Source organism: Myxocyprinus asiaticus, chromosome 26 (assembly GCF_019703515.2).
Source record: "Myxocyprinus asiaticus isolate MX2 ecotype Aquarium Trade chromosome 26, UBuf_Myxa_2, whole genome shotgun sequence".
Taxonomy (NCBI): domain Eukaryota; kingdom Metazoa; phylum Chordata; class Actinopteri; order Cypriniformes; family Catostomidae; genus Myxocyprinus; species Myxocyprinus asiaticus.
In genome coordinates, this window is record NC_059369.1 from 1,022,691 (window position 1) to 1,035,106 (window position 12,416).

General features: G+C 38.1%; 2 protein-coding genes across 5 annotated transcripts in view; one reads left to right on the forward strand and one right to left on the reverse strand.

Moving 5' to 3' along the window:
• The window catches only part of tspan4a (tetraspanin 4a), a 214,022-nt gene that overhangs the window by 190,450 nt on the left and 11,156 nt on the right, over positions 1–12,416 (forward strand). The gene's annotated exons all lie outside the window — the stretch shown is intronic.
• The window catches only part of ddb1 (damage-specific DNA binding protein 1), a 57,663-nt gene that overhangs the window by 13,842 nt on the left and 31,405 nt on the right, over positions 1–12,416 (reverse strand). The window contains exons 17-18 of the mRNA XM_051657352.1: positions 12,198–12,293; positions 11,889–12,000 (exon numbers count right to left, since the gene is read on the reverse strand). Of these exons, the coding sequence (XP_051513312.1) occupies positions 11,889–12,000; positions 12,198–12,293 (208 nt within the window). The remainder of the gene's footprint in view (positions 1–11,888; positions 12,001–12,197; positions 12,294–12,416) is intronic.

Genomic DNA, 12,416 nt, shown 5'->3' on the forward strand with positions numbered 1-12,416 from the left:
GCGCGGTTATTCACCTCAATCCGGGTGGCAGAGGACAAGTCTCTGCTTCTGTCATAGTCAATTCGTGCATCTTATCACGTGGCTCGTTGTACATGACATCGCGGAGACTCTGCATTTGGAGGCTCATGCTACTCTCACTCTTACCACGCGCCCCAATGAGAGAAAGAACCACTAATCGCGACCACGAGGAGGTTATCCCATGTGACTCTACCCTCCCTAGCAACCGGGCCAATTTGGTTGCTTGGGAGACTTGACTGGAGTCACTCAGCACACCCTGGATTCGAACTCGCGACTCCAGGGGTGGTAGTCAGCGTCAATACTCGCTGAACTACCCAGGCCCCCGATTCACATGACATTGTAAATGTAGCCCATATCAGACACTGGCCTGAACAGCCGGCACTCCTAAACTGACCCACATGCGTGTAACACACCGTATGCATGCGTATAACAAACTCCAGCATGTTCATTATTATAGTCTGAATAATTAAATTATAATTAAAAAATATAATTATCCGTTTTTAACTCAGATAGGACACATGCCTATCTGATAATATGTCCGCGAGTAATGGAGAAAGACCGTTGATGGATAAAGTATTTCTATGTAGTCATCTGCCTTCGTATAGTGGAATTTAAATTATCATCAAAGTGTAATATTACCTATGAGCGAAACACACCATAAAATGGAAAGACAGCAAGAAAAATGGCATTACATATATGTAAGGTAATAAGAGTTATCTTTATTTCATATTTCCATTGACTGGCTTGCATTCGTCTTTTGATAATTTGAGAAATATAGAAACTGTGTTTTCTGAGCGAGCGACAAGCAAAGAGCAAGTTATTTAAATCTACATCTGTATCTTTTCATACGCATTTTTAACGTGCAATCCAAACTAATCACTGAACCCAACTGTTGAAGCTTATACTTTTATTTTCTTTCCTTATAAAGAAACTGAATGCATTAACTAGACAGATATGATTGCACTAAAAGTTTATAAATATAATAGGCGTATATACGCTGGAAATCAAATCAAGTGACGAATGTTGAATGTAAAAGTCACATTAAATCTGACCTGGCTGTTCACACCGAAGACACATTGGAAAAAAATCTGATACGTATCTGATTTATTTCCACATATGAAAGTGGCACAGATTTGGATTTGAAAATGTCAGATTCAAAGCGCTTTTGGCTGTTCATGCGATCATCCAATTAACAGATCTGTCACATGAGTGAAAAAATCTGATTTGGGCCACATTCAGCTGTGATGTGAACGTAGCCATAGACCTTATTCACGCTAGCGCCATCTTTGATTTTTAATGGGAATAACAATGAGGCTGTGAGCGGTAGACTTACCACGGCCACCCCAATTTTAGCCGACACCTCAACTGACCTTCGGCTGACATAAAAATATGCGCACTTCCAGTGCATGCATTAACAGTAATATATCATGGGAACTGACTGAAAAGGACTGACTGCTAGCCCCTTTGAATCATTGCTTTCCTGTTCTTGATAGATAATAATGATCAAACTGATGTCTCGCTCAAGCAAATCAATAGATCAGCAAATTCAGCAAATTTAAACAAGAGACAGGAACTTAAGAAACTTGTTTTGTAAAGCTTCAAGATGTTAACGAATCACTTGTTTTGAATCAATGCTTCTAATTGTGTATCACATTGGCCAAGTCATGTCAGTTCACTAGCAGGTGTCGTCAATTTGTGGCATTTCGAGCGCTTCAAAATAACAAATCACTTACTGAAGCAATTGATTCATGGCTCTGAAACATATGAGTTAGCAGTCATTTCCTCAAACAGTATCACACCTAACTCAAAAGAACACTACTCTCACCCAGGGTAACTAGAAAATAAACCCATGTCATAATATAAAACAACATAATTAACATTAAATGGAACTTAAAACATAACTATAACCCCCAATAACTTTAAATGTTAATTAATAACACCCCCAAACAGTCCCCATAACCTGCACAGATGTACCTCATTAATTATGCAATGACAACAGCCAATAGCAAGTCCTCAAGCATTAACAACAACAGACGTTAAAGTATATTCCTGGTAAGGACATCTGATCGATCCATCTAACCACTGATATACAAAAGCCCCGGAACCTGAATTTAAAAAAAAACAGAAATGAATGAAAGTGGATGAGGGTGTGCTGGCTAGCTGTCACTACGATTCAATGTTGTTTGTAGACACGTGCTGAACCATAAGGAGATAATCCGGTATACACCGGATGTCCAGATGTTTATGTAAGTAGTTATAACTTGCATTATATGACTTAAAGCTGAAGTCAGAAGTTTACATACACTTAGGTTGAAGTCGTCAAAACTAATTTTTAACCACTCCAAAGATTTAATATTAGGAAACTATAGTTTTGGCAAGTCGTTTAGGACATCTACTTTGTGCATGACACGAGTAATTTTTCCAATAATTGTTTACAGACAGATTTTCACTTTTTATTGACTATACCACAATTCCAGTGGGTCAGAGGTTTACATACACTAAGTTAACTGTGCCTTTATGCAGCTTGGAAATTTCCAGAAAATGATGTCAAGCTTTTAGGCAATTCGCTTCTGATAGGCTAATTGGCTAACTGGAATCAATTGGAGGTGTACCTGTGGATGTGTTTTAAGGCCTCCCTTCAAACTCAGTGCCTCTTTGCTTGACATCATGGGAAAATCAAAAGAAATCAGCCAGGACCTCCACAAGTCTGGTTCATCCTTGGGAGCAATGTCCAAATGCCTGAAGGTACCACATTCATCTGTACAAACAACAGTACTTAAGTATAAACACCATGGGACCACGCAGCCATCATACCGCTCAGGAAGGAGACACATTCTGTCTCCTAGTGATGAACATAGTTTGGTGTGAAAAGTGCAAATCAATCCCAGAACAACAACAAAGGACCTTGTGAAGAGGCTGGAGGAAACAGGTAGACAAGTATCTATATCCAGAGTAAAACGAGTCCTATATAGACATAACCTGAAAGGCTGCTCAGCAAGGAAGAAGCCACTGCTCCAAAACTGCCATTAGAAAGCCAGACTACAGTTTGCAAGTGCACATGGAGACAAAGATCTTAAATTTTTGGAGAAATGTCCTCTGGTCTGATGAAACAAAAATGTATATATGTTATATATGCCCCCTTCTCGTGTTTTTTTTTCATATCTTTTTTTTTTTTTTATTAAAACCCTGATTCGTCTGTGTGCATCTCTCGCAGGAGCTGCCACAGAAGATAAAAAATATTCTATATTTGCTTGAGCGGCAGCCGCGTTGGTCTTCAATCATTATGAAATCTTTAAATATCAACCAAAGAAAATTTCACTGAGCTCTTCTTAAACTGCAAAAACAGGGGAGAATAATAATATTGAGTCATAAATTTAACAGAATTGTCCTTCAAAAGATATAGGCTAAACAAAGATGTGCATAAGTTACCCAGTGGTTTACAATAAAAATTAAATAAAAACTTACTAAATATACGTTAACCAACTAAACCAACATAACCAACTAAATTCAACTTGTAACATGAAGTTTAGCTTTATACCCAAGCTCTGCCATCGAATAATACATTTTATAGTCTATAATTAATTTATAAACATTTCGCTGCCCAAAATATCCTAATATTTTATTGTCCATGATTAAATGTTGTGAATGGTGGAAAAAGCTGTAAAAGTTTTTAAGCAGCTCGTCAATGCTTTGAAAAGAGTAGGGGATGTGGCCCTATTAAGCCCATGTACCATACAAGACCACTTACTGTTTTATTCTGAAATATAAAAAAGACGAAGGAGAAAAAATTGTTGTTGCAGAGGAAAATGTACATATTTGTTGGTATCATTTTACTTTTTATTTGGAGCCAATCAATTGTTTATTTCTTGAGTTATTTAGGATCATGTGCTACCACTGTTCGCAGGCCATTTTGGAAGTTGTTCCAAAACTTCACTGTTTTTGATTACCTAAAAAAAAAAAAAAAAAAGCCATTTATCTGAAGTCAGATGAACAAAGCAGACGAGGAATGATAAATTAATAAATCAAATGCCACTTGATATTTTTTGTCTGTAATTATAATCCAGAAATATACCTGTTTTCATGTGGGCTTAGAAGGAAAAGTGCCTTTGAAAAGCCTCTTTCCTCAAAGCTTAAAAGCAGAATAATTATTTTATTTGTTTAAACAATAATAAACATGCTCTATGTTGTAATAGTGTTTTTAATTCATGAAAAAAAATATTGTGTTTACCTTGACTTCTTTAAATTGAGGTTTATTTTCCACTGACCCGTGTTCCTAATAAGCCCACTGAGCAAATAACCCATTGAACCTCATATTAAACTGAATCTGTTTTCATTGCAGGAACACAATGAATATGCAGAGACCAATGTGATTAAAGCTTGCAGGATTCAAAAACTAAATATTTAATTAACTGGTTTTGATGTTTGAGGTCTAAACCTACAAAAATAATCAAAATTGAGGTGTTTAATTAGTAAAATGTGAAGCATTTACATTTTCAAAAGCATAGTGGGCTTAAATGGTACACATATAAGTCCACTCCGGACTTTTCACATTTGCAATAAAATAAAGTAACTTTATTTTGTCAGTTTATCACAAAACATAACATGAGTGTTTAGATGAGAGATTAATCTTTGAATTAATACTCAATTTATTGGAAGGCTGTTAACATTTCTGTAAGAAAACATGTAACACTTAGATTTGGGTCACTTCCTCTAACAATAAATAGGTGCTGTTTATCTGTTTAGAGTTGCTGTCTGCTTTAGCAATAAAAAAAAATTTCGGACCATTAAAAAATTACAGTTAATTCATCAAGCTATTATGGACCAGTTCAAGCTGACAATACTGCGTGAGACTACAGAAGCCTACATGTTTAGATACATTATGCCTAAAAAGATTTAATATCCAATTTTAATACTATTTTTCTGTATTTTTATTTTGATGTTGTTTTAGTAAACTGTGAGAGACATGATGGCTGACTTGACTCAGTGAAGTTCTTGATTTGAAGTTCTTAACCGCGATGAGAGCGCCATCTTCTCTGCACAAATGTCACGTGGGATTTTATCGGTTGTCAGGTCCCGTGCCGTGAGAAACTGCCTTGTTTAGTTTCTAATGCATTGGCTACATACCTTTGTGTTCGTCGTGCCAGCCACCTCAGTTATCGATGTTATACAGTCTCTAGTAATGTTCAAGCATATTTGGTTGACTGATGAGTGTGCCTGTGTGCGTGCATATGTGTGGTGAAACTCTCTGACTACGTCTATGACATCAGGGGTGCTATAGCTGCATCTGTGTTCATTTCTGTTTCGTTATTTTTTATTTATTTTTTCTCTGAAAAAAATCCAGAGTCCCAAAGGCTCGAGTCCGAGTCAAGTCAGAGTATACAAGTAGAGTACGTGACAAGTCCAAGTCCATTAAAATTGGACTGTAACTCAGATTCTAGTCCCAACTAAAATACCCCAACTTTATTACACACTATACATACAGATATAAAACACACTGAATGCTGAGGTTTAATTTGCTGGAGTTAAAAATCTCAAAACTAGTATTTTCTTCAGCTGCCATTCAGTCTCTACAAGTATACCTGTCCGCAGCTTGCTGAATGGACAGGTCCTTCTCAGTCACTACCGTATCGCGCACTCGCTGGGTCACTCACACGGTTCCGCTTTTCACACTGGTTGAGATGAAAGTGAGAGAGCATTTTTGTGCAATGCGAAGAGATACAGTACAGCAGCTTGCCCGTATTTCTCCCACACCTTGCTCAACACTTGCGGGTGAAGTCTCCATTCTCCATACAGTAAATCCACTCCTGTGTTTATTATGTTGCATGTTATATGCTAAATAAGTGTGCACTGTTGCACACAGTCAGTTTCTGTGCTAGGATGTGCAGTCGAGTGTGTACCTACTGGATATTTATATATGTAAATTTTAGCCACAGGAAGTCTGTAAAAATATTAGTGAAGTTTCATGAACAAAATATTTTTTTAATGCGTTAAACAGTCAACTATTAATCGCAGAAATAATTTCCCAGCCCCAAAATGTATATATCATGACACTACTAAATTTTCATCTCAGGTCAATAATGACTAGGGATGTAATGGTTCTCAGTTAAAAAAACAAAAAACAACCATACGGTTCGCCACCCACGGTTCGGGAAGCATTGGCACCGCGGTCGGTTCAGTTCACATTTAATGACGTGTCTGGAGCACAAGTTTTGGTTAAAGAAAACAAAGCATCAAACAACCTCTGCTAATGCACCTGAATGGATCTGTAAATTTGGAATTCCTGAGGCCGAAGAAGGTCAGGATATGGTGAAATTCCTGGACGGGCTCTTTCCGAGTCTGCTCGACATAACAGGCCATAAGCTGGAAATCGAGCGAGCTCACAGGGTTCCTGCTCAGCGATCCGCTGAGGGAGACAGGCCCCGATCAATTCTGGCCAAATTTCTGAGATCATCCGATAAAGATCTCGTGTTACTCGAGGCGAGGAGTAAAGGAAGGCTTTCTTGGAAGAACCACAGCATTTCCTTGTTCCCAGACTTTGCAAATTTGATCGATTCAAGGAATGCAAGAATCTCTTACATCAACGGAAGGTGGCTTTTGCACTGATGTTCCCGGCTGAATTGAGAATAGATGCTAAGGATGGGCGTAAAATATTCACATGTCCCCAGCAAGCAATGTCCTTCATAAAGTCAATGGAATGAATAAATTATTTTGTGGTACTCACGTTGCAGCCGAGTGGCCGACTCACTGAACATTTTTTTTTTTGTGCTGGTTACGCCTAGCAGTTGGAGTTGTTTTGTGGAGGAACACACCTTCGAGACAGCTATGTGGATGAATCTACACCTTCTTTTGACTGTTTGAGTTTAGAAGGACAGAAGGCAGTTGGTGCTGTCGTGCACAGGGTTAATGCGCAAGTTTTTATTTTTTCTGTTTGTTTGGTTCGGGGGAAGTTTGGGGTTCGATTGTTGCACTAATGTTGGAATGTGGTCTTTATAATTTTGTTTTTGACAATCTATTTTTTCTATTATGTCAAAATGCCAGATGTTAATATGAGTGGATTGTCTCTCTCCACGTGGAATGTGAATGGGTTGGGGCACCCCATAAAAAGAAGGAAGGTTATTTCTTTTCTTAAATTTAAGAAACATGATATAGTGTTTCTTCAAAAAACGAATTTTTCCCCGCAGGAAGCTGAAAAATTTGGGAAGATATGGGGTGGACATGTTTTCTTTAGTGCTGGCTAAAGTAAGAGCGGGGAGTCATTACACTAATAAGTAAGCATCTACAATTCAAATGTCTCAAACTGATTAAAGAAAAATTAGGAAAAGTCATTACTGTTTTAGCAGAAATTCAGGGGCAAAGGTCTTATTTTGGCTAATATTTACGCATCTAACTTTGATGATCAGGGCTTTTTTATAGATCTTGAAGGGATGTTGCAAGCTGCTGGCACCCCACATGATATAATATTGGGAGGAGATTTTAATCTTTTGATGGACTCAGTCCTTGATCATAGTGAAGAAAAAGTGTGTAAGCCCCCTAGAGCAACACTGTCGCTTCACAGGATGTGTAAAAATCTTGGTCTTACAGATATTTGGAGACTTTTGAACCCATCTGGTAGGGACTATACATTTTTTTTCATCAGTCCATAAGATTTATTCTAGAATAGATTTTTTTTTTTAAAAATGAGTCCCTCATTTCATCTGTTGTTGATTGCTCAGTGGGGAACATTTTAGTCTCAGATCACGCCCTGGTGAGTTTAGAAATGTTGCCACATATGGAGAAAAGGAAATCATATAGTTGCCACTTTAATGTATTCCTTTTGCAAAATCCTGAATTCCAACAAATGTTAAAGGCTAAAATCAAAGTTTATATGGAGACCAACTGGTCATCAGTCTCCTCTGTGGGCATGGCTTGGGAGGCACTTAAGGTGGTTCTTAGGGGTCAGATCATACAGTATGCCTAATTCACCAAAAAAAATCCAAAGCACAAGAACTCGTGGAGTTGGAAGGGAATATTAAAAGTGCCGAGGCAGAGCTGAAGCGCATAATGTCGTCTGATGGCCTCAGAGAACTGACCCAATTGAAATACAGATATAATACTATTGGAAGGTGGAGTTTTGGCTATTCAGGGCAAGACAGTCATACTTTGAGTCGGGGGACAAGGCAGGAAAACTACTGGCTAGATATATAAAACAGAGAGTCTTTTTCTACCATTCCCTCAGTGAAATCTGCTGGTGGTGAAATATTTACCTTTATTTGCCATTTGCCATATTTGCCATTGATATTAATAATGCTTTTAAAGAATTCTATCTTGATCTCTATAGTTCCACATCTTCATCTACTGATGAGGATATTAGAAACTTTGTGGAACCATTAGAACTTCCTAAACTGACAAAACAATTCTGAGATAACCTTGGAGGAGCTTGACAAGGTAATTAAGGCCTTGCCTACAGGCAAAGCTCTGGGGCCAGACGGCTTTGCCGCTGAATTTTTTAGATCTTATGCTACAGAACTGGCTCCACTTTTGCTAGAAGTTTATATGGAATCATTAAAGAATGGAAGCTTCCACCAACCACGACGCAAGCCTGGATCAGTCTGATTCTAAAAAAGGACAAAGATCCAAGCGAGAGTAAGAGTTACATTCCAATTTCCCTCATCCAGCTAGACGTTAAAATATTGTAAAAAATTTTGGCTAACCGATTAAGTAATGACATCTCTTAAACATATAGATCAGGTGGGGTTTATTCGAGGCCGTAGCTCTTCTGATAACATTAGGCGTTTCATCAATATCATGTGGTCAGTGGTGAATGATCAGACTCTGCTCACTGCCATCTCACTTGACACCAAAAAGGTGTTTGATATGGTAGAATGGGATTATCTTTAAAGTTTTGGAAATGTACGGGTTTGGAAATACTTTTATTGGTTGGATTAATTTACTTTATAGACACCTGGTAGTGGCGGTATAAACAAACGGATTAATTTCAGATTATTTTACTCTGGATAGGGGCACCCGGCAGGGTTGCCCTCTTTCCCCATTATTGTTCTGTCTTGCCCTGGAAACATTAGCAGCTGTGATAAGAAAGGAGGATGATTTTCCAAGGGTGGTGGCGGGAGGTGTGGCGCATAAGCTTTTGCTTTACGCAGATTATATTTTATTATTCGTCTCCGACCCTACTAGATCTATGCCTTGCCTCCACAGAATTATTAATTCCTTTTCTAAGTTCTCGGGATGCAGAGTTAATTGTTCTAAATCCGAAACTTTGGCTCTGACAGCATACTGCCCGGTAATGGCTTTTCAGCTGGGCACCTTCCAGTGGCCCAAACAGACATCCCTATAGATGTCCCCCTCTCTTATTTCAAGCAATTTGATAGCATAGCCCTTCATTTGGAATGGTAAACGTCCCAGATTACATAGTAATAATTAAACTGCATAGGCCGATTGACAAAGGTGGGTTAGGCCAATCCAAGATTTTATTTTATTATTTTGCATTCGGTCTCAGACATTTGGCTCATTGGTCACTTCCACCTGAGAGAGCCCCTCCCTGGTTTTGTATTGAACAGGAAGTTATTGCCCCTATTTCGCCATTGCAAAGCCTTTCTATCAAAATAATCAGAGAAGTTACACCCTGTTATCTCGCATTTGCACTTGGTATGGACAAAAGTGTCCAGAGTGTTTAATTCAGACATTCATTTAAATGTTGCCTCGAGCATATGGCTGAACCCAAAATTATGTATTAATAATCCCCTTTCTGCTGGTCAGAGTGGATTTTGAGGGAGGTTAATACACTAGGTGACCTATATGAAAGTGGAGTGTTGAGATCCTTTGAAAATTTGGTTCAACATTAAATAGTGGGGGTTAAATGTTGATTCTGTGTATATTTGTTTTGCTTTTCTTTGTTATCTATATGAATCAATAAAAAAAACAACGCGCAAGGGTTTATTTAAAACGCGCATGCAAGTTCTTTGTTTCCTTGCGCAGCATTATCACAACATCCCTTCTCGTATGCATTCTAATATCAAGGTTATTCCTTTTATAGTGATGTACAGCTTCCGAATATTGAATATGTTGAGATGAGTTTGAAATGCACTTTATGTTGATGCATATAGTGTATTAGTGCAGGTATTAAGTTAAAATGTTGATTTAGTAATTAGAGAATTTTTTTTATTTTTTTTTTAAGGACCCTGACAAAAATTATCTATGGTTTTACTATAGTAATATTGTAGTAACCATGACTGCTGTCATCATGGTGTTCTGAGTAGAAATCATGGTTTTGATACAATTAACCATTGTTTTATAACAGTAATACTGTAGTTTCTATATAGTAACCATGATTTTACTATATATTGTATCCATAACAGTAACCATGTTTATATTGTGGTTACTATGATTTTACTACAAATGCCATGGTTAAAGGTGCAATATGTAACAATTTTCATGTAATATTCGCCTTTTTGTTTTTTTTGCCAATGTGTGAACGGCTTGTAACTCAACTTAAAAAAAAATTAGCCCTTCCCGGACTTCTTAGTTTGCCTGTAGACTGATTTTCATGTGAAGGGAGCGGGTCACTTTTGCTGGGAAGTGACGTTGTGACGTTTATGCGCGCTCCAGAGAGCCTTGCCTCAGACAGTAATAGCTTCTCTTCCGCTATTCAACAGCGGAATTCTGCTATTTAATTCCTGGAGGGACCTTCATTCGGTTTTGGGTATCAAATCCGACCCTGAATTGGCATTCTTCTTAAAGGACAGGTAAGCTTACATAACTGCAACGCATGTGAAATATAGTACCATAAGGATCGATCTGTGTAATTTTAGCTAACTTGATCTTGCCTGCTAACGCTGACGAATTGCAAGCTACCTTGCTTCGTAACTTTCAAATAATTTCAATGATCTCCTCTTTATAATAAAAGTCATGTATACAGGATAAATTCAAGCAAATACGCTGGGTTTTTTATTCGTACTACAACATGTGACATACAAAACATACAATAGTGCAATATAACAGTGCAGTGCAACAGTAAACTGTCTGGTATAGTTCGGTAGTATGTAGCTGTATGTGTGTATCAGTATGCTATGTTAGCTGATAAGTAGTTTTAGTTTAGTCTCAAAGTTTGTAGTAAAACAATCATAACTGTGTCATTTTAATTATGCTACCTCATCTGTCAGCATGATGCCGGTGGATCATGTTCAGTCTCTTTGTACATTACGTCATTGTTTTGGCTCGTGCACACACTCCCTATGGAGTGTGTGCACGAGCGCTAGCATGAGCAACAAGTAGCTGGCTGCAGTTCACTTAACAGCCACAGGTGTCATTAATAACAAGGGTTTCTGAATCTTACATACTGCACCTTTAAACTATGGTAACTGTTGTAAAACAACAATTGTTATTTAAGGGCAAACCGGTTAAAGTGTTTCCAAATAGATTATTCTTTGGATTTGGCAGTAATATTTTTTTCTTTAACAAAACAAATACTGAACCATACTGAAACAGTGACCCTAAAACCGTGATACAAACAGAACCGTGAGAAATACAAACTGTTACACCCCTACTAACGACCCTATTCATTATACCCTATTTTGGTAATTAAGCATTTCAATTTTTTATAATGGAAAGGTTAAGAATACTAAAGAGGTGGGGGAATAACTCCAAAAAATGGATAAGGTAAAGGGGGTCACTAAAGACCTGAGGCATGCCTTTAAGAGAGACAAGGTATGAGTTTAAAAACTTCTCAGAGAGGATTTTACCTTGCAAACGGTCTAAGAGAAGCATAATTAAAGCAGTGCGGCTAAAAAAATTCTAGTTTATGTCATTCATCAACTAATTAGTTGTTGGACTAGATCATTCTGAGCCATCTGTGCCCGACACACACACACACACACCTGTGTACTGGCACTGGGCCGCACTGCTGCTGTACTTCCACTGGCGTCCTGCATCTCCACTCTACTGGACAACACTCCAAAGCACTGAGACACCTCCTGGTAACAGATACGCCTGCCAAACACACAATACAAACACAAGAGAGACAGTGACACACACAAATAATCTTTTATAAACAGGTGACAGTAGTCAATGAACTTTAAGCAGTTCCATTTTCATTTACAGGACTCAATACAACATCCATCACTTGCATGCATTCAAGCCAAAGTCTCTATAAACACACACAAACACACACACACACACTCACTCACTTGGGTGACTCGTAGAGTGGTACAGTTCGGATGTGGAGTTTCTGGATCTCATCAATAGTGCCGATGGTCAGAGTGCTGTTATTAGCCAGAGCCAAACTGAAATATCAGGACAAAATGACACTGATGCTTCCAAAAATACAGACACAAATACTTCATTCAGTCTAAAGGTGTTCACAGCCCTCGGCTCCTTCACACACTTTAATGCTAAATAAAAGACAC